The sequence below is a fragment of the Eublepharis macularius genome, chromosome 9 (assembly GCF_028583425.1).
Source record: "Eublepharis macularius isolate TG4126 chromosome 9, MPM_Emac_v1.0, whole genome shotgun sequence".
Taxonomy (NCBI): domain Eukaryota; kingdom Metazoa; phylum Chordata; class Lepidosauria; order Squamata; family Eublepharidae; genus Eublepharis; species Eublepharis macularius.
In genome coordinates, this window is record NC_072798.1 from 77,615,070 (window position 1) to 77,642,551 (window position 27,482).

At 40.9% G+C, this 27,482-nt stretch overlaps 1 protein-coding gene across 1 annotated transcript in view; it reads left to right on the forward strand.

Annotated features, from left to right (window-relative positions):
* Positions 1-25,659, forward strand: part of TES (testin LIM domain protein) — a 43,480-nt gene extending 17,821 nt beyond the window's left edge. The window contains exons 3-7 of the mRNA XM_054989127.1: positions 13,407-13,659; positions 15,132-15,467; positions 17,380-17,595; positions 18,789-18,947; positions 23,555-25,659. Of these exons, the coding sequence (XP_054845102.1) occupies positions 13,407-13,659; positions 15,132-15,467; positions 17,380-17,595; positions 18,789-18,947; positions 23,555-23,746 (1,156 nt within the window). The 3' untranslated portion in view covers positions 23,747-25,659. The remainder of the gene's footprint in view (positions 1-13,406; positions 13,660-15,131; positions 15,468-17,379; positions 17,596-18,788; positions 18,948-23,554) is intronic.
* The last annotated feature ends 1,823 nt before the right edge of the window (positions 25,660-27,482 follow it).

A 27,482-nucleotide genomic window follows, 5' to 3' on the forward strand; every position in this document is an offset into this window, starting at 1 on the left:
TACTTTGTTCCATGGAGGTCATTGAAGCAAGAGAATTTTAGCTTGGGTTTTGATCTGACCAGCGCAGCAGATCAGGTGAATTCATAGCTTTGATTTTTAATAATTTGGATTATTATATGCATCTGTAGTTTTATCCACTCTCCCACCTTGTTTACAGATCAACAAAACATAAGTGCTGTCTGTCTCAGACACACAATCCTTGGGATAATCCCCTGAAAAATATTAGATTCATTCATTTTATAGTCCGCCTTTCTCATGGAGACTTGAGATGGATTACGTAGTATGAGTCAGTACAATCAATTTCAAAGATGTTTCAATACAGCATAATTGGGTATGTAAATGCAAGTTTGCAAGGATTTAAAACCAGCAAAAACCCAATACAGAGTTGAAGAAATGCTGAAACAGAGCATAAGTTACAACTTTGAAAGTGTTAGAATGGACTGTTATTGTATTGGCTATGGCATCCATTCATTATTATTAATTTAATAAATCAATGAATCTTTAGCCGTGGAAAATTTTCTCCTCCACATCTCTGAGCACAGCATATGTGTATAAATTTGTTTTTATGTAAAAGCCTTCAGTTACCATTACATTCTTTTTCCACTAGATGGGAGTGTATCATCTATTGCAATATAAAGCTTTCTATAACTGAGAATGTTACTCGAAGCTATAGTGTAAATTCTTTATATACCACTCTGAGTACGTATTACTATTGAATGAAGTTCCAAGACGTTAATCTCTTATCACGCATGACCTTGGAATGTCTAATGGAATAATCCAGATCAAATTCTGATGAGTTCCATGCAATGCAGCAAAAGAGACGTAGGCTCAAATCCTTCATACTAGTGATATCAGGGGCGTAAGTCTTAGTTGCCCTAACTACTTTAAGAAGTGGATGCCTCATTTATTCTATGCTGTGTCCTTCTCTCTGGGGCATGCATTTTTTGATAACTTTTTAAGAATAAAATTATTATCCATGACAGCTGGGGTAGTCAAAGGTCACCATGAGCCCATGGGGGGAAAAATATTCCCTTGGCTTCCTCTCTCATAGTTAAATGAGAAGGAAAGGGAAGGAACTCTCTAGGCTTTAATGGAGCAAAAAGGCTTTCTAGGAATCTGTACAACTGCTTATTTGTACACTTGACTGGAAATCATAGTAGGGGCTTTCTTCCTGCAGGAAAGCACTTCCTATGATTTCAAGCCATATATAAAGATTGTATTTGACTATTTATTGTACCATTTGTGAAGGATCAATGGGCACCAGCACTTTATTGATCAGAGATTCTTTGGATGTACATAAGAATATTGAACAATTCGGTATCTGCACTCTGTCTATGATTTTGAATGTTTTCAGATTGACCTTGTGATAGCTTAGATAAATATATGGAATACTGTTAGAATTGGTTGTTAAACACAATAAATATGACTTTGTATTTTTGATACTTAAATTGTTTTGAGGTCCCCACAGCTTTTTGAGGCCTCCACAGTTCTTAGAAAATGTGGTTTGAGAAGGGAGATGGGGCACTTTTGTCATTGTTGCTGGCCTCCCTTTCAAAAAAAATTTTTGCTCTACACATGTGTGATTACTAGGGTTGCCAGGGACCTTGAGTCCCTCGACAGGGGATCCCCAGGTCCCTGTAGTCTCCCGGCGGGGGATTGGGAGCCAGTACTTACCCCAGCTTTTTTTCTCTGCTCCCAGCTCACTTGATGATGTCACTTCTGTGAGTTATATCATCACGCGGGGTCAAAGGGGGCCCTTGTTGCCGCTGCTGCCTGCTCTCGCTGCGACCACGGCTGCTCGCTCTCATCACTGCTGCCGCTCGCCATGACCCGCTCTCATTTGGCACATGGGCTGCGGTGGCAAGAGGTGGCAGCAACAGCAGCAGTGGCAGCGAGAGTGGCCTGCTCTTGCCGCTGCTACTGCCGCCTGCTCTCGTGGCATGGGAGCACACCCCCTGCCTGGGTGCGCACCACACCGCCCAGGGAGGGGGCACCCCAGGGATCGTGCCCCCCACCAGCCAGGTAACTGGGCACAGGGGAGGAAGGGTGGGATCTGGGGACCCCCCGCCCCAGGTGGGGGAATGGTAACCCTAGCAATTGCATGCTGAGAGCTGTGGGGGAGGAGTTGAGCTGTGACCAAATAATTCCTCAGAGCACTTTAACCATACACATGCCCAAGAATGCAGAAGAAGTGCTCCATCAGCCCATGGCAAAAGAAAAGACCAGAGAAAGTGCGGTCCCTGAAAAGGCGCCAAAAAAATGGAAACCAAGCAGCCTGCAACTGTTTTGCAAATGGAGATGCCTGGAATTGTGGGGAAAAGCTACTAGTGTTCCGTAAGTGTGCTGTCCATATAAGAACATGCGGAAACGGCCTTGCAGCGCAGTTGAGACTATAAAAAAACTGATCAGATATTAAGCAAAAGAAAAAAAACTCAAGGTAGCATTTCAGACTTTATGCCCCAATAGCAGATTTTTTCCCCGTTTCAGTTATTTAACTTAGGAAAGAGAGCTGAGAAAAACCTTCCTAATGCATCTGTTGATGCTGGATTTCGGAAAATATCTTGATGAAAATAACTTATTCAGATTTTTTTAAAAAACAAACAAACAAAACTTCTTTAATAATGCATTCCTGTGCACAGTTACACAATTATTAGCCCACTGACCTTAATGGACTTAGAAGGGAGTAACTCTGTTTAGGACTACACTGTAAGATTGTGTTTTAGTGGTATGTATAGAGGTCTCGTTGGAGGGGTTAAGCCTGACATGTGGGTGTGTCCTATATTTTGGTTGCGTTCTCATATTCAAAATTTTGGTTGTGAGACCTTAGGCTTGATTGTGAAACAACAGAATATTATATCCTTTTAAATCCTTAAGTCACTTTGTCATACTAGTAGAAAGATGTAGCTGATTAGCAGAGGTATGGAACTGATTATAAATCTCTTAGTAACAGGCAGAAATTTATAGCCCACTGGAAATGGACTAATTCTCCTGCCACTTCAAATTGGTTCAATAACATCTGGATTGTTGCTGCTGCTTCTTTTTTTTTTTTTTTTTACAAAATTGACATTTTTACTGATGCATGAGAGAGAGAGAGAGAGAGAGAGAGAGAGAGAAGAATTCATGCAGAAAAATTGGTGAGGGGTGGGCGATATTTATTGTGTTTGGGAGCAATAGGTTTAAAAATAGAACTTGTCCTTTTGTATTTTTCAGTGTATTGCAACTTTTTTAGAGGTCTTTTCATAAGCAATAAAAAAAATTTACAATGAAAAAATCGATCAGGCTATAAATGACGTCTGCTGTGGACAACTGATAATTCCAGCATTGGTGTTGCCTTGACTATTCATCCTTCATTTTGGGGCCTCCCATCTTTACTTCTCATCAGCCCATGACTTGTTCTACCATCTTAGAAGAGTTTTGTCTGCCCTTTTCTAAACCATTCTTTACCACAGGGTCAAATAAACCTCAGTTGGACAGCAGATGATGAGGAATAGCAGGAGGGAACATTGACAAGGGAAAAGGTAGGAGCGGACCATGTATGCATGGTTGAGTTTTAATCATGGAAAGTAACAACTGCCTAGTTAGGCTATGAAGCCAGACAGATTACTCAAATCAGGCAAGGTCAGCTCTGTTCCTGCCATTATTCTATGATACTTCAGATCTGTTTGAAATACAATACCCTGATTCTGGAGCTGCAGCGGAGAGTCGGGAAACAGGAAGTACGTAATAGTGATAGAGTCGCCAGAAGGAGACGGCCCCTACTGGAAGACAGGAAGAAGGGCATCGCCATTTTTGAACAGGGAAGGGCTTTGGCTTCAGCAAGGGCGGAAGTAGGACATCTTGGATTGCAAAAGGGTACAGAGAAACCATAGAGAAAAGACGCACGACATTTTGGATTTTCGGAGTGATTTTTGTTTATTTAAAGGATTATCAATTTGGACGCCACGGAGCTAAGAAATGCTTAGGACGCCACGTGCAGACTCGTGGGAGCGAGGTAAATCAAGCCCCACGATGTCGAAGAGTGGCAAGCAGCCATAGAGAACTTGGACAAAAAATTTTGTGAAATGCTAAAGGAGCTTAAAGAAACAAAATTGGAGTTGGTGAAAGAAGTCAAAGATGTCAAAGAGACAGTTAAAAATGAGCTGGCAGAAGTAAAAAAGGGAATGGAGACGATACAAACCGACTTGCAGGCAGCGCAGCAAAAAGTTAACGATGTGGAGAAGGCGATGGACAATCTTACAGAGACGCAGCGAACGGATATGAGAGTAATGAGGGGAAGAATGGCAGTTGCGGAGAGTAAATACATGGAGAAGCAGCTGAGGTTTCGAGGTTTGTCGGAAGTAGAAGGAAAGACAGCACAAGAACAGGTGACTGAAGTGTTAGCTGAATACCTGGAAAAGGAGGAGGAGGAGGTTGTGGCTTTCCTGGATGTGGTGTACCGAATAAATTCCAGATTTGCGACCCAGAGAAAGGTACCAAGGGATGTGATAGTGCAATTTACGACAAGGAATGTAAGGGAAATGATAGTGACTAAGCAATTTCAAGATCCACTGATAGTTGATGGCAAGACAATTATCATTATGAAGGAGTTACCCAGATCGGCGCTCTTGGACCGGAAAAAATACAAAGTGTTAGTCCAGACTTTGAAAGACATGAAAGTAAGATATAGATGGGAATTACCGGAAGGGATATCTTTTGAATTTGGAGGAGTAAGAAAGCGCATCAGATCTGAATTGGAAATGGAAAGGTTCATGACGGACAATGAAAAAGACTTACCAACAACAAGGCTTTGAATATGGGGTGCAAAGTTTTATCGTGGAATGTAAATGGACTCAACTCACCTAATAAGCGAAAAAGCATTTTCCACTGGCTATTAAAACAGAAATGTGATATAGTTTGCTTACAAGAGACTCATATTAGAAATCAGGACGTAAAATACCTTAAAGTAAGTAAATTGGGCATTGAATTTGTAGCGGCCTCAAAAAAGAAAAAAAGGGGAGTGGTATTATATATAAAAGAAGAGCTGCAGCCAAAGGTGATAATTAGAGATGGGGAAGCCAGATTTATAGCAGTGGAATGTATTTGGAATTTAAAGAAAGTGTTGGTGATTGGAATATATGCACCTAATGGAGCTAAAGAGTGCTTTTTTGAGGATTTAAAGAAGCAACTAGATGAACTTTCATATGATCGGATAATACTTGCAGGAGACTTCAATGGAGTTACGAATTTGGAACAGGATAAGAAATCAGCCACTACACAAAAGAAAAGAGGACTATTACCAAAGACTTTTTTTGGATTAATGCAACAGGAAGCGTTGGAAGATGTGTGGAGAACGCAGAATCCCACAAGCAGACAATATACCTTTTTCTCTGCAAGACATTCTACCTTATCGCGTATTGATATGATCTGGGCCTCAAAGGACTTAGTACTTTGGACTAAGGAAGCAGAAATAATGCCCATGGTAGGCTCAGATCATAACCCAATTATGTGGAAATTTGGAAAAAGAACTAAGAGAAAAGGATGGAGAATAAATGAGGATTTGTTGCAAGAGGGAGAAAATATGGAAATGTTGAGAAGGGAGACTAAATTCTTCATACAGTACAACATGAATCAAGAAGTACCAACCAACAAGGTATGGGACACGTATAAAGCAGTAATCAGAGGTGTATTAATGGACTTAAATGGAAGACTTCGAAGGAAAAAAGAGGAGAAGAGACAGGAGATTATGGAAAAAATAAAAGCCAAAGAAATACAGCTGAAGAAAAGACCAGGGAAAAAGAAAATATATCAGGATATTAAAATCCTTCAGGAGCAGTTGACGGCTATGAACAATAAAGAACTGGAATGGAATCTCAAAAGACTGAATCAAAAGTCGTTTGAAGGGGCGAATAAACCTGGGAAATTTTTGGCATGGCAATTGAAGAAAAGAAAGGAGAAAAAGATAATAAATAAAATATGTGATGACAATAAAGTACACTTGGAACAGGTCGCTATTAGCAGAGCCTTTTATAAATTCTACGCTAAATTGTATGATAAGAAAGAAGTGAATAAAGATGTGATAGCCGCATATCTGGAGAAAATGAAGCTTCCAGTAATTTCCGAGGAGTGGAGAGTTAAACTAAACAGCGAAGTAACAGAAGAAGAGATAAGGAAGGCAATACAGTTAACAAACTTGGGAAAAGCGCCAGGGCCTGATGGACTTACAGCTAAGTTTTACAAGGCAATGGCCAATGAACTGGTACTGTTTTTAAAAGAGGTGATCAATGGTGTTTTGAGGGACCAAAGGATCCCAGATACCTGGAGTGAAGCAAATATATCATTGATCCCCAAAGAAGGACAGGACTTGACCAATGTCAAAAACTATAGACCTATCTCTTTACTCAATAATGACTACAAGATTTTTGCAAAGATCTTGGCGGAGAGAATAAAGGGATGGTTAGCCGAAGTTATTGGAGAAGAACAAGCAGGCTTTTTACCAAATAGACAAATTAGAGACAACCTAAGGACAGTTATAAACGCTATAGAATACTATGACAGGCGATGTGATAAGGAGGTTGGTTTCTTCTTTGTAGACGCTGAAAAAGCATTTGACAATTTGAACTGGGACTTTATGTTTGCCACCATGGAACAGCTACAAATGGGGGAAAGGTTCATAAGAGCAGTGAGAGAAATTTATAGAGACCAGAGTGCAGCAATTGTGGTGAATGACGAGCTGACTAAAAAATTGATTATTGGAAAGGGTACAAGACAAGGTTGCCCGCTATCCCCATTGTTGTTTATTTTGGTTCTTGAAATTTTGATGATGCAGATTCGAGAAGACAATGCAATCCGTGGTATAAAGATAAAAGACTTTTCCTATAAGGTCAGAGCGTTTGCAGATGATATAATGTTAATTGTGGAAGATCCAATTGAAAACATGCCCAAGGTAACAGAAAAAATTAAAGAGTTTGGAGACTTGGCAGGTTTCTATGTAAACAAAAAGAAATCAAAGATTTTATGTAAGAATATGACTAAACAAAAACAACAGTTATTAACGGAAATAACAGATTGTGAGGTAACAAGTAAGGTGAAGTATTTGGGAATTGAATTGACTGCAAAAAATATAGATCTATTCAAGAATAATTATGAGAAATTATGGACTCAAATAGAGCATGATTTGATTAAATGGAATAGACTGAACTTGTCATGGCTGGGAAGAATTGCAGTAATCAAGATGAACGTGTTACCAAGAGTTATGTTTCTGTTACAGACGATACCAATCATTAGGGACTCCAAGCAATTTGATAAATGGCAGAGGAAAATATCAGAGTTTGTGTGGGCAGGCAAGAAGCCTCGAGTGAAAATGAAAGTGTTACAGGATGCAAAAGAAAGAGGGGGAATGCAACTGCCCAACTTGAGACTTTATTATGATGCAATCTGTCTGGTATGGTTGAAGGATTGGATCATGTTGAAAAATCGCAAACTGCTGGCCTTAGAGGGATACAAAAAATTATTTGGATGGCATGCATACCTATGGTATGATAAAGTAAAAGCAGATTCTATGTTTCTGCATCACTATATTCGGAGAAGCCTCTTTACAATCTGGAAGAAGTATAAAGAATACCTACAAGAAGGAATTCCCTCTTGGGTGGTTCCATATGAAGTAATAGATCCAAGAATGGTCGACAATGAACAACAGTGTTTAACGTACAAGGAGATAACTCAAATAGAATCTTCTAAAATAAGAATAAGAACGCAACAAGAGTTGTCTCCAAACTACAACTGGTTTCAATATAGACAAGTTAGAGATCTTTATTACTCAGACTGTGCGAAGGGAGGGATAAGGATGGAGGACTCAGAATTAGAGAAAGTAATTTTACAAGAAGACCAAAAGGAAATTTCCAAGGTTTACAAAGTGTTGTTAAAATGGTATACTGAAGATGAGATAGTCAAAGTGCAAATGGTGAAGTGGGCTATAAACTTCAACAAAGAAATAACAATGGAGGCGTGGGAATACTTGTGGAAACATACATTGAAAATCACGACATGTACCAATATTAAAGAGAATATTTACAAAATGATCTACCGTTGGTATCTGACGCCAAAGAAGATTGCGCTAGGGAATTCGAATATGTCTAATAAATGCTGGAAATGTAAAAAACATGAGGGATCAATGTATCACATGTGGTGGACTTGCGAGGTAGCTAGGCAGTACTGGGGGGAAATAATAAGAGTAATGAGTGAGATTTTACAATTTCAAGTTAATAAGAACCCAGAACTCCTGCTACTGAACTTGGGAATGGAAGACATCCCAGCACAACATAGGACATTGATATTTTATATGACGGCAGCAGCCAGACTTTTGTATGCGCAGAAGTGGAAAGTACAAGAAGTGCCAACTACTGAGGACTGGATTTACAAATTGCTGTACATGGCGGAGATGGACAAAATGACAAGAAAACTGAGAGACCTTGATCCAGGGCAGTTTAACACGGACTGGGGAAAGCTGAAGCAATATCTGGTGAAAAAATGGGAGGTGGGAGGAGAACTGTGGCAGTTTGAAAACTATTGAGGTACACAGGAGGAGAGAAGTGACTATACCAAGGGGGTGGAGAGTTAATGGAAAAATTCTAAGCAACTTTATATGACTTTTAAGTATTATATTAAGTAGCAATAGTGTTGATACTATGAGAATTATTGGGATAGAAATTAACTAATCTATATTTTTTGGAAAGATAACCGTATAACATAGAGTGAATATATACATACATACGTAAATTTAAAGATAGGTCTAATTGTTAGACTTATGGTATATGTATAGATAAAGAACAATATATAGAATAGAAGCCTAAGTAAATGACAATAAGTGTGTATAATAAGTATGTGTATAGCAGTATTGGAATTGATGTATAAAGGGGGGCAAATTGTTTGTCCCATATCGAAGAGAATAGAAGGAGTAAGATAAAACACAGGTTATCAAAATGAATATTATTAGTAGTTTTAATGAAGAAGATAGATTAAGAGGAGTTTATTTATATGACAATTTATATAACAACCTATATGTGAAAGGAAGTGGAAATAGTGCTTAGAAGAATCTGAAAGTATATTATAATAAATAAATAAAATAAGTATGAAGGGAGTAGAGGGAAAGTGGATAGGGGGTTGGAAAACTTTTGGAAGTCAACAAAAAGGGGGGGAAAGGGAGGGGGTTAGAATTAGAAAAAATTAAAGACTGTGATTATAATTGTTATTATATGTTTCTAATCCAATAAAAATTCTTTTAAGAAATACAATACCCTGATTCTGGTCATGGTTGAAACAACATTTGGAGAGCTCAACCTGTAACTGAAGGAAACTGTTGCTGATGTTGCTTATCCTTATTTCGCAAGCATTCGGCTTTGAAGCTCCCTCCCAAAATCCCCACCTCAGGCCTTCCCTGCCTCCCAAGCAGACCACAGGTTCGCACTGGGCACCTGACCCTCTCTCCTACTCCGTGAAAATCAAACTTCCATCTCTTGTCTCTTGTTTCCAGCCTCTGTGATAAGAGCTACTCAACACGTTCAGTTCAGCTTCACTTTGGCTCCTTCTAGTCTCCTACTTGATCTGCTGTTTGAACTTCTACTTGACTGCCTTGCCAAGCAGCTCCTCCTGGAACTCCTAACCCTCAGGCAGCTGTAAGCCTCAGGTCCTCTTGGATCACCCAGATGTCTGCAGGCTCCTAAACCACCCCACATGAGGTCCCGAAACAGCACGTTATAGATAGTATCTTCCCTCCACCCTCCTTGTTGTTCTTCTCTTTCTCCTGCCCCCCGCCCCCTTCTTTGAGATATGTGCTGCACAGTGTGGATAACTATTGTGTGAATGTTTGGCTGCAGGGATTTTTGGACATGTTAGTATTTTTGTACTTGTGCTTTGGTTTCTCTCAGTAAACTTCATCTGATTATTCTGCGAAATCTGCTTCCATCTTCATTCAACCTTACATTGGAGGCCCATCACTTTCTCAAAAATATCCTAAAAATAGAGAGTGGTGATCTAATTCCAGATTTGGGGCTAATTCTCCTCTAGTTGGGTGTTTAAACCTTAAGTCAGCAACTTGTGCTAGGACAGAAAGCTACTGACAGCCGGGGAGAGGTTTCTCTCCTACTGTTACCTATCTTGTGTGACTCTTGAGTCTGGATTGGGAAGCAGGCTCGTTTGCACAAGGCATGTACTATCCCACATGTTTACAGACCACACAGAGTAACACTGGATAGCAAAATAAATGGCAAAACTGAGGAGCATATGTTAAAAAATATTTAATGTATCTATTGAGCAGATTTCCTTGTATAAGAAACTCCAAGATAAAAGACTTCCTGAACAGACAGAATCTAATCACATGAACAGTATCAGTATAGAGCAGGGATCACAATTAGGCTTGCCAACTCCAGGTTGGGAAATTCAATCAATCAATCAATCAATCAATCAATCAATCAATCAATCAATCAATCAATCAATCAATCAATCAATCAATCAATATTTATTGCTTCAGCACAGCCATAGCAAATAACAAGAAAAGTACAATATTATTAGGGTTGGGAAAGTCCTGGATTTTGGGGGGGGGGGGTGGATCCTATGGGGCAGGGCGAGAGCTCAGTGGAGTACAATGTCATAAAGTCTGCCCACTAAAGGAGCCGTTTTCTCTAGGGGGACTGATCTCCATCTCCTGGAGATCATTTGTAATCCTGGGAGATCTCCAGGCCCCACCTGGAGGCTGGCAGCCATAATCATAGTGTTGGATTTAGCACTGCCGAGATCTGGGTTCAGATCCATATACTGACAGTTGTTCACTGGGTGACCTTGGGCCAGTCACCCGCTCTCTCGGTATAACCTATTTTTACAAGGTTATTGGGAAGATATAATGGAGGAGGTTTATGCTGCCTTCAAAGAAACGGTGTGAAAATATAGTGAATATTTCTCCTACTGATTCAATATGTCACTCTATTAATAGCTACAGAGAATATTCTTTGCTGCCTCCTTTCAAGTTCTGGTTTTGAGTATTAAGAAGAATTCTTTAAGCACTCGGGCGCCTTTATCAGTCTTTGAATGCATGGCATAGAGATGACAACTGCGGATAGACCTTTTTTTTAGATATTTCGAAACTTTTTATGGATTCTTACGTGCAGATCTCTTGCTACTCTCGTCATATGTTTATTTCTATTATCTGTGAGGCTTATTTTTTATCTTTTATTTTTCTTTTCAAATAGTTTTTTTAAAAAACTAGGTTGCCAGAAGTTTGGCTTTTGTTGTGAGTGAAGCTGAGGGTTCTTTTTCTGCTGCCCAAGAGGCCTATTTTTTTCTTTCTTCCCCTCCTGCTAAGGTAGAAGGGGGGGATGAGGGAATACTAGCATATCTTTTTGATTCTGAAAAGTGTCAGGGAATCTTTTTTTTTTCAAAGAAATTTTCAGTTCTACAATGTGGGAGAAGTAGCTGAATTTGTTCCTTTGGTTTTTGCCTATTTATTTAACATAGACACACACACACACACACACCATTTCTTCACACATTATTTGAATGTTATAATTTGGAGTACAGAAATCTGCATGGAAGTGCTTATACCATAGGTGTAAAACTAGTTACAGACTAACAGTTGCAGGGCTCTTTAACATGAACTGGTATTGATAACACCTCGCAATTAAAAAGGCGGCTTTGGAAATTGAGACAATTCCTGCTGAATGCTAATAACACAATTCAAATTCAGTAAAGATTAAAGTGCCCTACTGTTACCTTTTGATGCATAAATAAGGTCAATATCCTCTAAAAATGAATGTATAGTAAGAAAATCTTAACCAGATCCTCTTGGATTCTGGGTTTGTCTGATACATGTTGTGGGAGGGAAATCCTCAAGAGATCAGGTAACTGGATTGGAAGAACAGCCAAATGGGATGATATATTCTACATCCATGTTCCGATGAAGTTGCTTCAGTTCATCAAATCCTTGATACACTGTGCTGTTTCTGCTGAATTCAGCTTCCAGGGTGTAATTCCAGGCTGGTGTGTTTGGAGCATCTGAATGAAAGGACTTGTGCTGGATGGGCAGCTCACGTGAGAAGGTTATTGTGCCTCACTGTTGGGCCTGAGAGGGTTGCGATGCTGACTGACCTGTTTGTCATGTGACAGCACCATGCCATCTTTGTAATTTGTGCTTTGTGAGAGGATTTATAGTAAGGGATGAACAGGAATATGTACTTGTGAGAGAGAACTACAGGACAAAACGGTTGAACTTTTTATTAATGAAATCCACACGTGGTGCCTCTCTGTGGAAACATTCCATAGCTGAAGTGAGACTGATCAGGATGGACAGTGGAATTCCCTCCCTCAGGAGGTGAGGCAGGTGCCATCCGTACAAGGCTGTTTATTTTCTGGAAGGCCCAGGGGCTGGAGTGATTTGGGAGGACAGCTTAAATCTACTTTGGCAGGTAGGATTATTAGCAGTTGAAGTTCTATGGATGTTTTGGATGGCTAGTGATTGGATTTTATTTATTACCGAATATGCTAAAATGTCTCATTTGAAGACATTTTAAAGTGGAAATGCCTCTTGCACCTTTTAAAGTGGAAAGATCTCTTGCACTCATTCCCAGGCTGCTCCTCTGCCATAGAGAACAGGATGCTTGTTCCTAGACAAGCAATATTTGAGTCCAGTAACACCTTAAAGACCACAAAGAGTTTTGCCAGATACCTGAAGAAGGGAGCCTGATTCTCAAAAGTTTATACCCTGGAAACTCTTTGTTGGCCCATAAGGTACTACTGGACTCAAACCTTGCTCATCTACTGCAGACGAACATGGCTGTTCACCTGAAACTTGCTCCTAGACGGTAAAACAGAGAATGATTCTGGAATATTGAGTCATATGATTTCACTAAAGTGCCATTTTTACTGGGAAGGAATAGATAGGAGGCGTTATACCCTCCGCATGCATAAACAGTGCCAAATTTACAGGGTTTGCAGCATGCCTTCCAAAATAGCCTTTATAACAGGACTTCGCACCCTTTTTTGTGTGATTACTGATACTATCTCAGAGGGCAACTTGCTTTGGGCTCCCACAAAACAAGGAGCCCTCTGCTTCCGGTGGGAACCATTGACACCAACCCTGCCAAATCAGCCATTAAAATCTTAACCTATAGTGCTGACATAATGAGACCCATCTCTAACCCCGGTGATGTAAATTTTAAGCACTGTTCACACAGGAAACCAAATAGATGCTGAACTAAAGTTTAAGTGATCGCTTAAAACGTTGTTACGGTATGGAACAGGCTAAATGAATTGTTTTTACTCCTTGTGGGGTGTGTGGCAAGCTCTGCCCACTCCCACACCACACGTGCCCCAGGCTTCTTCAGCCTTCTGGGCAGCACTCATGATCCCAGTTTAATTATGGCTTTCTCTTGAACCACTAGAAAAATATGTCGAAACTGCAAGTGTGGGCAAGAGGAGCACGATGTTCCCACCAGCAATGAGGATGATCGTAAAGTGGGGAAACTCTTTGAGGACACAAAATATACAACCCTTATTGCAAAGCTGAAAACTGATGGCATCCCTGTGTACAAGCGCAATGTCATGATACTGACTAATCCAGTGGCGGCCAAGAAGAATGTGTCTATCAACACAGTGACTTATGAATGGGCACCTCCTGTTCAGAATCAAACCCTGGTGAGATACATATGTTCATGGGGTTTGGACAAATGGGATGATGAATGGATGGGATTGGGTCTAAAGATCATTCAGAGTACGGTATTGATTTAAAGCAACTTTATCATTCAGCCAGTTTCTTGGTAGCCATAAGCTGTGACTTCCACTGGAAAAATGAACATAAAGGAATACATCTAATCTTGTAAGAGCCTCACGGTGCAGAGTGGTAAGCTGCAGTACTGCAGCCCAAGCTCTGCTCACGACCTGAGTTCGATCCTGGCGGAAGCCGGGTTCAGGTAGCCTGCTCACAGCTGACTCAGCCTTCCATCCTTCCGAGGTTGGTAAAATGAGTACCGTTTCCTGGGGGTAAAGGGTAGATGACTGGAGAAGGCAATGACAAACCACCCCATAACAAAAAGTCTGCCAAGAAACTGTCACGATGCAACCTCCCTCCATGGGTCAGTAATGACTCCGCGCTTGCACGGGGGACTACCTTTACCTTTATCTAATCTTGTAAGCCTCTGAGTGCTATGAAACTGTCAAGTGCTGAATTGGAAAGGAGAAGGTGGGGGGGGGGTGAGAGAGTTGGGGCAGGAGAGAGAGAGATGGCGTTAATGGCTAGGATTAAACATTGGTGTTAGCAATGTTCACCACCACTTAAGATGATATATGAATTCCCAAATGAGCCATTCTAAAAAGACTTTCAGAAACAGGTCATCTTGTTGGAAAACGTGCACAATTTATGTCATTGTTTAAAAGCTAAGAAAAACACTCAGGCCTACCACATTTCTGTTACTGTATATGGTCAGAACGAATTCAGTGTTGTCATCCAAAACCAAAGCTCCCTTTTTATTAACCATTCTTCTAGATGAGGTACTTGGATAGCCTTGTTGGGATTTTTTTTTTAATGTTTCAGCCCCAAGTTCAGTTTATGAGCTGCTTTGCTGTGTGACCTAAAGCAGGAGTCTGGCAATCTGTGTGTGGCTTCTAATCACAAGAGGTTTCTGGGGACTTGATAAAAAAAATGTTCCTCTGCAGGGTTATTTTTCAATCCATTTTTCATTATTTAAAATAAGCTTTTAAGTTTTTGTTCAAACCGTGGGGACATGCCGGATGGCATTAGAAACACAGGCATTGAGTATTCTTCCTTTGTAAAAAGCAAAGATTGCAATTAGTAAATCTGAAGCTGCCTGTGCAGTAAGTATCCAAAGAGATTCAGTATTATCTAAACAGTGTTAGAGCATGTTTATTCCACTGGAGTAAACTCATGCCTTTGTACTGTAAAACCCCTGCATTCGGTTATGCCTGCATTTGGCTTCTATCCCCACAACGAGCTGGTCCCTCTGCCCGTCCAGCTTCACCATCCTCACCTGGCCCCTCATCCTAGTAACCATTTTTGCAGAGAGCTGCTAATGCGCCTTTTGTTTGGAAAGCTGTATTTGTCGCAGGGCCATCTGATAACTTAATTCTGGCAATCACTCCTGGCTTTTTAGGCAAGACACTATATGCAGATGCTTCCGAAGGAGAAACAGCCCGTGGCTGGCTCAGAAGGCGCTCAGTACCGAAAGAAACAGTTGGCGAAGCAGCTGCCTGCTCACGATCAGGATCCTTCCAAATGCCACGAGCTGACTCCTAATGAAGTGAAGCAGATGGAGCAGTTTGTGAAGAAATACAAGAACGAGGCACTCGGAGTGGGAGATGTCAAGCTCCCAAGTGAAGTGGAAGCGAAAAGTGGTGATAAAAATGTTCCCAGTAACGGAGAGAGGGGCACCTCGGCCACAGTAGGAGCGATGGAAGACAAGCTGGCTGGTCAGAAGGGATCCCAATATGTAAGTGTGTGTGTCTATGGCTATTTCTTTGGAACAAACTGCAAAGAGGAGCAAACCTAGGGGAGTGGTATGCAACCATATCACTTTAAAAAACTTACGGTATGCTAATGTCCTTTCCACAGTTGGTGCATCACTTTTTAGGTTTTTAGCTATTGAAAGTTGCAGAACTTTTTTTAAAGAGCTAACATTAGCAAGACAAACGTGAATTCTTCTAGGTCTCCCCACTGGCAATAATTCCATTATAGCCAAAGATATATTCTCAAGTGTAATGTTTTAATTTGTGGAGGTAACTACTGGGGGAGCAGAGCATGAAATCTATGATTTTCCTCCACTTAATTAATTTGTCAATTAAGCAGCTGCTATCTAGACTTTAGCCGAATGTGCCCAGATCAGCAGCTGCATTGAGATCAATATTTCTACTTCTCTGAGATGGTTGGAGAGGATGCCATGCTATATTTAAATGAGAGCCATTAGTTCCCAGAAGGAGGAGTGCGGTGAGTTTATTTTTTGCTGTTGCTGTTTTTTTCCCCTCAAGGTGAAAACAGACACATCCTTGCAGGGAAAAATAAAGCTCTCTGGATTGAAAGGGAGTGCGTGCTGTGAACAGAAGCAAAGCAAGACGCTTGGTCTTGCTTAATGTTTCACTAAGAGCCCAGAACTGATTTCCGTGTGGAGAGGCCATGCTCTGCTAGCTCTGCTCATCCGTTGAAAGCAAGAACTGGAAACTGTCTGTTGCTTATAGATATTGTAGCAAATCAACTGGCCACGATTCCAAAAAACTAAGAAACTAGTTCCTTAGGCCTTGCAGAGTCTTGTTTTTCTCTAATGGCATCTCTCCCCTCAGCCCTGCTACTGAGAGAAATTTCATCATTTTGGGAGAGTGGGTCACTGTTGCTCACAAGTCCCTTGTGCACATTTCTCTGGATCACAGTTATTGTCTACAAGTACATTTTGACAGGGGGGAATTATTTCTGTTAACTGCTTAGATTAGAGAGACGTTTTTAGATCCATAACATTTATTTATTTTTATTTTACTTCTTTTATATCCCAACTTTCTCCCCACGGGAGACCCAAAGTGGCTTACGTAGTTCTCCAACTAATCCTCACAATTACCCTATGAGGTAGGTTAGGCTGAGAGTGCGCGACTAGCCCAAGATCATCCAGCAAGCTTTCATAGCAGAGCGGAGATTTGAACTTGAGTCTCCTCTAAGTCCAATACTCTAGCAACTATACCATGCTCTCACCAAGATGTTGGTGAATTAGAGCTGAGAATAATATCCACACTGTAATGCTGAGATAACTTGATAAAGCATGAAATGGCCTCTGTAACTCAAAGATATCCACAGCATCACAGCTATCTAAATATTGCACCAATTTGATGAACTCATTTGCCCCGACGCATTTTTCGGTCTATATTGATGGTGGTGCAGTGGAGTTCTGTCATCTTCCAGTCCTCTTCCAAAGTGACAGCCATGGTGGTTCTTCAGTTTCTTACGGCAGAAAGAACATTTTTTTCCTCTCTCACATCAAAATCTCTCTTCTCTTCATTTTAATGAAAAGGAGCTGTGGATATTATTCTTATACAATGAATACTGGCGTAACTCAAGTGTTACTAATGTGTAGTGGTATTAGTGAGATAAAAATCTTGCTCCATGGGGGATTCAGCTCATCATATTTCCGTTTTGTTGCTTTCAATTGGTTTCCAAAGCCTTTTGAATGCAATGTAACATTTCTGAGGGGAGGTCTGATTATTCTAGCTAAACGTGTTTTGCTACAACAATTGCCCTCTGTTGAGCAGCTTCGCATGAAACTGTACCCAAAGCAGTGCCATTGTTGCATATTTCAGTAAACTGCTTCTTTATACACAAGTTTCCTCCAGAAAGCCCAGCATGACACTTTTGTTTCTTTGCAGTCCTGTTTCCGGTGCAAACTGAGTATGAAAGAAGGAGACCCAGCCGTCTATGCTGAGCGGGCTGGCTATGACAAGCTCTGGCACCCGGCTTGTTTTGTCTGCTGTACCTGTGGTGAACTCCTAGTAGATATGATCTACTTCTGGAAGAACGGCAAGCTGTACTGTGGCAGACACTACTGTGACAGTGAAAAACCCCGCTGTGCTGGATGCGATGAGGTAAGCAGAATTCCCTTCTTTGTTTATCTTAACTAGAGATCCCTTCCTATAAGATATGCTTTGTTGGTTAGGCCAGGATCCATTTCGTCCAGTTTTCTGTCTAAGAGCAGCCAACCAGACCCTTCTTGGAAGCTTGCAAAGTGATGGACCTCTTTCGTTTTCTCAAGGATATTAAGAATTTGGCAGTTCTGTCTAGTAGTTACGACTTCATGAATTTGTCTAATCCTGAACCATGGAACAGGCAGGAGTGGTATACGAGAGCCCAGTGCACGTGCTGTCTATGGGGGCTTGTGCCCATAGGTGAGCTGCAGACCCATGTGGCTTCTGCCTCTTATGGGACCCAACAGGTCAGCCATGCATGGATTATTTTCCTCAGTAGATGGGGTTTCTCAATAATAGATTAGTCTACTGGCAATTCTATGTTACTTGGAGATTTGTCAAAGTCTTTCATTGCCATTGGTTTGTATAGGTTTGTATAAGGGGCTGGCAAACATTGTTTTAAATTGAATAACTTATTTTTTTGCAAATGGAGCCCTTCTTAATTAATTTAGGGCATTTCTATCCCACCTTTCTTCATGACTGAATTCAAGGTTGCTTACAACAGTTTAAAAACAAAGCCATTTAAAATGCACAAGGTCCTAGACCATGGACAACATTGAAGACCATAATATTATCGATACCTTCCACAACTGGCTGTCAATTAAAAATCATGTGTTCAAAAGCCTTTCTAAACAATTCTGCCTTATATAATTTCCTGGTGGTGCAGCTGACTTATGGTGACCCCGGTGGGGTTTTCATGGCAAGAGACTAACAGAGGGGGTTTGCCATTGTCTACCTCTGCAACCCTGGTCTCCATTGGAGGTCTTCCATCCAATTACTAACCAAGGCTGACCCTGCTTAGCTCCTGAGATCTGATGAGATCAGGCTTACCTGGGCTATCCAAGTCAGGGCATAGAATTTCTTAAAATGTAACAAATCGGATGCCTTCCCAACAGACTCAGGAAAAGTATTCCAGTAAGTGGGAACCTCTGCAGTAAATGGCTGAGCCTGGGCAAAACCTGTTTGTACCTGCCTATATGCCAACACAATAAACAGCTCTTGGCCAGAAGGAATATTTCCATTTTTTACAAAAACTGCAGGAAGAATAAAGTAATGAGGCAGAGTGATCTGATAACCTTGTCTTCCTCCCTTAGCTTATATTCAGCAACGAATACACCCAGGCAGAAGGTCAAAGTTGGCATTTGAAGCACTTCTGCTGCTTTGACTGTGACTGTGTCTTGGCAGGAGAGATCTATGTCATGGTAAACGAAAAGCCTGTCTGCAAACCCTGCTACGTGAAGAATCATGCTGTGGTAAGATCATCAAGACTGCCCAGTACTCACAATTCTAGTGTAAAGTTAGTGGCACAAATATATTTGCCTGTAGCATGCCTAGAGTAGCAGTTTCTTGAGTGGAAAAACCTTTCACTGGGGCTTCTTGTACGATTTGCCATTTCTCTGTGTGGCAGTTCATTTTATTCTGCAGAAAGTTGGCCACTGCATTTTTTTGTAAAAAAAACCCCACTACTTTGTCGGTGGGGGTAGCACGCAGATTAAGAGAACTTACCTTGATATGAAAACATTGTTTTCTTGACTCCATTCCCTCACTCTTTTTAGTATTTCAAGTCAAAAGAAATTGTCACATTTTGTTTTTTCCTCCCATTTTAGCATTTGTGTGTTTGCTTTGCTTTTTGAAAATCTGTTCTTGAATTGCACTTTCTCATCAAATACATAATTATTCCATGGAACAGCTTGTCACACTGTTGGTTCTGACTGTTCTCTGAAATGAATTGATTGGAAGGGGGGAAAACACCATTCTTTATGCTTTTCACTGTTATCTTTTTCTAAGGAACTGATTGTTGCATTAAACTGACTTGCAGGGAAGAAAGAGGAAGCTCAGTCAAATCGTTTTTAGCAAAGTTCATAGCTGGTAACGTAGTAAGTGCTGAATGGTTTGTGAAATACTTTTATGTTAAATGACATCCCTTAACAACCACTAAGAGCTCAGCTACAAGAGACGAATTACACAAGGAGGAGCACGTGGAGGGAGTCGCAATGTTAGCCGGGAGGCTGAGTTTTAAAAGAGATTGGAAGGCTTTTTCAATTTCTGTGAGGGGGAGATATATTTAAATATCCCAGACAGTCCTCATGATGGAGCAACGTCACTCACCAGGTGCAGGATATACCACCGTATAGCAGAGTCAACAGAAGAATCCAGTGAGAAGTAAAATCATCTAAGAAGATAATGTTTAACTTCATTTAATAACTATTTACAGTAAAATAAACAACAAACTGTGAGAGAAACACATTCATGGCTTACACACAGGAGAGAGAGAGGCAGTTACAGCAACAGACATCTTAACTGACACAGAAGGAATCTTCACTCCCTGCAGGGAGGGGCCAGTTCCACAGCAACAGATAAACAGACACTATATAATGTATCAGGCCCCTTCTCAACCTGCAAGCACTCTTTACTCATTCAATTCAAATTAGGCCACAGTGTCTTATTCCAACAATTTCCCCTCTCTACAGAGCCTGGGAGATGGCTGCTTGTTACTTTCCTCTTTGCCTCCTAGAAGGGGAGGTGAAACTGACAGTGCCTTTTGAGGCAAAGAGGAAATTAACAACCCCTCTGAGTAGCCATCTCCCTGGCTCTGTAGAGAGGGGAAATTGACAAAGCCTTCTGATCTCTTTTAAAACTCAGCTTCCCGGCTAACATTGCAGCTTCCTTCACGTGCTCCTCCTCATGTAATTTGTCTCTTGTAGCTTGGCTCTAAGACTGACTCATTTTAATTTATACTGCTCACATAATGTTGGGAGGGGGGACCCCCAAGTGCTCCTTCTTCCAGCTTAGTAATAAGCCACCTTTGTACAGCTGCCCATCAGCAGTGTTCAGTCTGTACACAGCTATATCTGACTCTTAAGAAGCTGGATTTCATTGGCCATGTTCTCACAAACAGTAGATAATTCATCAAATCTGTACGTGGACTGTACTGCTTCAGGCTACACAACTGAATTTTCCCCATAGGGAAAAAAGCCCCTACATCTAGAAGATTAGCATGTTCTGGAAACTGGTTTTAGACTATTCTCTCTGACATACTAGTTTTCTGTGGGTGGGTGGGTGTGTTTTTATACAGGGCATAATTCATAGTGTGATGCCCTCCCAAGTTGTTCAGCAGCACAAGTTGATCACCTTGTCTTTTGGTCACAGAGCCACTGAACTCTCATTCAGCAGCCGAAGTGGTTATACTCACATCTGTTAAAACAATCCAGCTGTTACACCGGATGGGATTTGGGGGTGGGGGGATGGTGCACAAGTTCAGCAAAGATTTTTGTAATGCTGCACTTCTCTTGAGCTGTAACCACAGTTCTAAACACATTTGATTTAGAAGTAGTCCCCTTAATTTTCACCGTGGTTTTAGGTTGGGTTAACTTGGAAATTTCTTCATGACAGCCCAACATTTTAACAACGGAAGAGAAATCTGGAGGGCTGGAGGGTGCAGAAGTGTCTCCAGTACTGGCATTTGTGAAGTTAGGAAGAAGCTCCCTCTTACATTTTGCACTTAGCTGTGACCTTTCCATTGTGGCTTCTGAAACAATTGCTTAGCTCAAAGCAGCTTCTGTTAGGCCCCTCTCTTAAATTCTCTGGTTTATGTACAGTTGTGTCTGGCCTGGGAGTTGAATCACGTCAGCCAATAATAGCTCAGTTCAGGAAAGAATTGTAATTTTTTTCCCTGAATGGGTATTTAAATGTAATATAATATGTACAGTTACTGTAAATATGCTTTTTGGATTTCAAAGTCCTTGACCTCCATGTATTTTGAAGACCTGGCCTGCAAGTAAACTGGTTATTGACGCACATTTCTGTGGCTTTAAAGGTGTATATTTTTAGCATTGTAGAAATTTCAGGGAGTCTCAGGCATCCATATTCACCTGTCATGTGAAGTTATGCAGGTGCCCCGTGACATTCAGAATTACTAATACTTTAACCTTCTCAAGACTTGGAGGCCAGTTTACACACTATCGCCATCAAGTGGAGGACTCTTGACATCACTCCCCATAATAGCTGTCACTGAATGCAGAACTAGCACATTGCTAATCCTACAGATTTTGCCCAAACAGTAGATTTTGCCTGTTCTGTCTGCAAAATGACATGGATAAGGATTCTTTGCAGCAGGGGAAAAAAATCATTCTGCTCCCTTATCTTGTTGGTTATTCCTCCTTGGCATCTTTCAAACCACAAATGTTCTCAGTGTAACTCCCTATTTGCAAAAGTTCTGCAAAGTGGGTGTCTTCCTAACATGTTCTGGAAGGCCATATCACAAACTATAAAGGAAGGCTTTTGGAGCCCACACAGCTTGCAGATCTGAGGTGGGTGGCAACCAGAACCCAGGACTTTTCAGTGGTGGTACCTTTCCTTTGGCATGTTCTCCCCCTTGGGGCTTGCCTGATATCCTTTAGGTGCAAAGCCAAAACATTTATTTTCTTACCAGGTTTTTAACTAAGGGGTTCCATCTTGTTTAGCTCTTTTAATGATCTGCTTCTAGCCTGGGGACCATTTTATTGATAGCATTTTAGACTGTTATAAGGCTGGGCTTGTTTTTTATGTCCTGCTTAATGGCTGTTAATGATGGATAACTTTTATGATTCTTATTTTTATTTATTTATTTACTTCATCCATACCCCGCCTTTCTCCCCAGTGAAGCTGAGAGTGTGAAACTGGCCCCAAAGCCACTGGGCAAGCTTCCATGGCAGTGCAAGGATTTGAACTGGGTCTTCCAGATCATAGTCCAATAGTCCACTATACCATACTGGCTCTGATTTGACTGTATTGTTTCATTTTGTGAGCCACCTCAAACAGGTCTCTGGAAAGGCAGCATATTCATTTTCAATTAAGAAAAAGAACCGCATTGTCTTGCAGGCTCAGTCCCTGTAAAGATGATTACAGAATCAAACTATGTTATAGGTATGGTTGTTGTCAATGTACACATTCAAAGAGTTACTTTGTGGACTTCCTTCAACTCCTTTGAACTGTTTCCTTAGAGTCTTCCATTTTCTTTGCTAAGTACAGGGGTTGTTATGAATCACAATGCATGTAGGACACAGTTCAGAACACTTTCCCAACTAGTTCCACCTGCACAAGAGGGCCCTTGACTTGGGTTTCCCAGACACTTGCCCTGCAAGGCACCCTGCAAAAGGCATTTGAAATTTACAGCAGGAATTAAAAACTGTTTTTTTTTTAATTATGGCATGACAATGGCAAGGGGGAAAGCACCAAAGACCTCCAAAATGTCCTGTCATTAACAGACTTGCTCCGATCCTGCAAACTGGAAGATGTGGCGTCAAGCCATCTCATTTGGGGTCTTCCTCTTTCCCTGCTGCCTTCCACTTCTCCTAGCATTATTGACTTTTCCAGAGAAAAGATTCTCTGGAAAAGTCAGTAATGCTAGGAGAAGTGGAACTGAGGCTATGATACTTTGGTCACATCATGAGAAGACCTCATGATGTGGCCAAAGTATCATAGCCTCAGTTTTGTCATTTTAGCTTCTAGGGAGAATTCAGGCTTGATTTGATCTAGTGCCCACTTACTTGTCTTTCTGGCTGTCCATGGTATCTGCAAAACTCTCCTCCAGCACCACATGTCAAATGAATCCATTTTTTCCCTGTCAGCTTTCTTCACCGTCCAACTTTCACATCCATACATAGTAATGGGGAATACCACCGTTTGAATTATCTTGATCTTGCTTCCCAAAGAGACATCTTTAACTTTAAGGATCTTTTCTAGATCCCTCACAGCTGCTCTTCTGAGTTTCCAGCTTCTTCTGATGTTCTAGTTGCAGCCACAACTGTGAAGCAAGCAAGATCTCTGAAGTGCTTTAAAATGTAAAATAATTCATTTGGTTTCCTTGTCTACTCACCAGGTCTGCCAAGGTTGCCACAATGCTATTGACCCAGAAGTGCAACGTGTGAGCTACAACAACTTCAACTGGCACGCAACCACAGAGTGTTTTCTGTGTTCTTGTTGTAGCAAGTGTCTTATTGGCCAGAAGTTCATGCCGGTAGAAGGGATGGTCTTCTGCTCAGTAGAATGTAAGAAGAAGATGATGTCTTAAGTGGAAGAATATCCAAATGGAACAACTGCTTTGCCTTACTTCAAAGTCCTCTGCATTTCTACTGTTCAAGTGTAATATTGGGACATTTTTAACAAAATCCAACGTATTAAATGGCAAATTCCAAAGATTTTACATTACTCACTTAATAGCTTTTGATTAGTACTTCAGCACTTCTGTATTCTTTATGCTTTTGATTATGTATTGCAAATGTAGGAAGCTTGATATTCAGTATGTATTTCAAAAGACTCTTATTTACCCTACAATTGGGTACCCAAATTTGGGTATGATCCAACTTAGCTTATTATGAAGCCTTACATGAGAGGCAAGACAGACATCATGCGCCTCCTGCTGGACTGTACCACTTCAAACTGTAATAAAACTATTGCGGTCAATTATTTCTTTTGTAAAAAAAAAATGAAATCTCTTTAACATGTGCAAAACTAGCACAAACAACATGTTAGTTGTCTCTGTAGCATGCTAGTTATACATTTGCCGGGTGGCGTTAAAGTGTGGAACAGCATTCAAACTTTTGAAACCGACATATAATATGAAGTGGTACAATCAGTCCAGAAATAAATCATGTTGGTGAGCTGATTGTGCTGCAGCAGTGTTTTAATGTAATAAGGGTGGATCTTTTCAGAGGCTTTCTGCTTTCCCTGAGATCTTTAAGAGAAGGTCTTAAAGGTTGTGGCACAGCCTTTGATTATGGTATGAAAAAGCTTTCGTCATGACATTTAAATTGTACTTTTTTTCTATTTCTGTGCTTAGAATGTTACCTTGCTTCCTGTTTGACTAAAACCTTGTCAGAATGCAGGTGCCTCTTTTCGTCCATGAAACCTAGCCTCTCCCAGTCATGCTTTGTATCCCTGTATCGATGGTTGGTCATTCTTTCCAAAGTCTTATGCTTTGTAACAGGAAACATTAAATTTTCACATACCCGTACCAAAAATGAACTTGCTAATACAGAAGAACAATATCCCGGATGTTTTTCTAGCATGGCAACTCGCTTCCACCACAACTTGAGGATCAATCTATTTGAAAAAGGAAGGACTTGCAGTGCAGTTGTAAAGTCTTAGAAAGGTGTTACTGTTTAGAATTGTATTATCAATTTACAGTCTTTTCTGTATGGGCTGCATGACTTCCAGTGACTCTAGAAATCAGGGGAAGGAAAGCAAGGGCTCTGGTGAAGTTTCAGCAATAGCTGTGCATTTTACCTAGCCCACACTTCACCATCCAAACTATAAATTAGATAAGAACCAAAATGTTTAGTGAAACTATATTTAAAAATAAAACATTTAGTAGATACTGTAACATCTGAAACCAAAACCATGTGTCATTGGAGACTGCAACAATTTCAGGATGTTTCCATATTTTTAGAACAGACTCCCAAACCTGCCCCCTTGATGTGAATTGAAGGCCTGGAAACTAGCAGGAAAAGTATATACAATGTTTTGGATCTAAACTAAATTTTCCAACAGCGGGACAGAACTTTCTTGCTTTCCCTGTCTCTGCACAGTGCAATGTGCAGCAAAATGCTGGTCCTGGAGGACGGGGGACCCCGAGGAACCGCATGAAGGGTGTGTGGGGGGGGGGGAGTCTATTGTGGGCAGAAAGGAATCAGCACAAATCTCCAGTTTAATCTGGATCCAGCCCAGCGCAATGCTGAACAGAGTGATAGCATGGATTTCAATGGACTGAGAAAGGCACAGCTCTGTTCTGGATTGTACTGATAGGAAGCAGAATAGTAATATGCTGGTATTTCTTAACAATGAACATTAAAGTACTAGAAAATGAGTGAACAAGCTTCTGTTTTGTTAACTATGCACATTTTCAGTTCAGTTTCTCGGACTGAAAATGACAGATCTCTTATGCCTTTATTATTAATCTCAAATAAAACATTTTGGGGGAAATGACTTCCATAGTTTTGTTCTTTTTTAAATATATATATATATATCCTGTGTATACTCAGAATGCTTCAAAGGTGCCATTCAGTCAGAAACAATAATTATCATTAAGAAAAAAATTACAATGTCCCAGCTTAAAAACAGATGGAAATTGCAGTGTCTAATAGAAACAGTCATATATGCAATTGCCATCTATGGGACTGTAAGCGATAAAAGAGGAGGCCCGGCTGGCCTCGACCAGGGCCAGGGCTTTTTCAGTCCTGGTCCCAACCTGGTGCAACTCTGTCAGAGGACACCCAGGCCCACCAAGATCTTATGTCCTCTTGGTGGGCCTGTAAGATGGAGTTGTTCCAACAGGCATATGGTTGAGGCCAGTCTTTGACCCTCTGATTGCTTCGGTGCCTCCCTACCGGTCTCCCGCTAGGGGGAGCGACAAAGTCATCTGCCCCCCATAAGTGCTGTCACCAGAATATGATCAACTATAGCCCCCACCCACTCCTCTTGGATTATCATGTTCAGATTGGGGAAACTGGAGGGGGCCGCCATCTGAAAAGTTGTTTTAGGTATTTATGTTTTAGTATTTTAAATCTTACTTGTATATTTTAAATGCTCATTCAGCATTTTATTGTACCCCGCCCTGAGCCTGTTTGTGGGGAGGACGGGCTAAAAATCGAATTAATAAATAAAATAAAAGCAGCCAGGCCATCCCTTCATCATGCCTGGTTGCAGTTTCAGCTGTGAGTTTCCCCCTCTCTAGTTTCCATCAATTCAATAGGGCCACAGAGAGAAGACAGGAAGCTTCCAGGCACTGTTTCTTCGGTCCAGCTGAGCTGAGAATCTCCTCTCCAGGGAACATCTGTATTAAATTTTAACATAATTTGCATATTTTGTTTTTGTGAGCTGCTTTGGTAGCCATCTTTGGCTGAGAAAGTTACAGTATTTCTGCAGATAATCGAACTGTTCCAATAGCATGGTTGGTTTTTGCCTTTTGATCAGTGTAATGATTATATTAGTCCAGCAGGGGGAGATAGCTTCCAAGACAATTGAGATCTGAATAAATTGCTCAAAACCTTTTAGCGTGAGGGTGGTCAAGAATCCTGGCGCTTCTGCTTGCATGGCGTTTAGACGCTTAGTTTGTGCAAACAAGCTCCAATATGTAAGAGAGTCTGTTAATTTTTTAACTCCTCGTACAATTAAAAATAGATTTGTTCTTGAAAGTTTCCAAAGACATGCTAGTATTTTAAGGATTAATTGTTCACACTATATTGGTGGCACAAATCCATGGCCATGTTTCAGAAGTTCCAATACACACACACACACACAATAGTGTGATCCCTGTTTTCCTCTATGAACAGAGAGAATGATTCACACACACCAGGAGAATCCTCCAGGCACGCAGCCAGTTTTCTTAAGGGAAGGGAATTTCTATGCATGTGGAAGTTTTGGATTGTTACCTAAGCCAGAGACTTCTCATGGGAACACTGTGAAATCTATTTTTAAGAGAAATATATGTGTTTCACTTCTTCATGGTGTGTTTCCATTGGAAAAACAGTAGCCATTATGGAACACATGGTGGGGCAGTACACATACATTTTTGGATTTTGTCGCTTTCATGTTTTAAAATGATTTATCCTTTTTTAAGGGAAAAAAGGAGGGAATCTAGAAAAAACATAAAAGAAATTTCCTGTACTGAATTGTGAAGAGATCTGCTGAGCTCCCCCAATAACCCCCCTGCCCTGTACTGTACAGTAGCTAGGATTTGGTTGAAGGGTGCCCAGTGCCAAGGAAGTGCCCTCCCAGTGCCACACAGCTTTTAGCAGCTAGGTTAAGCA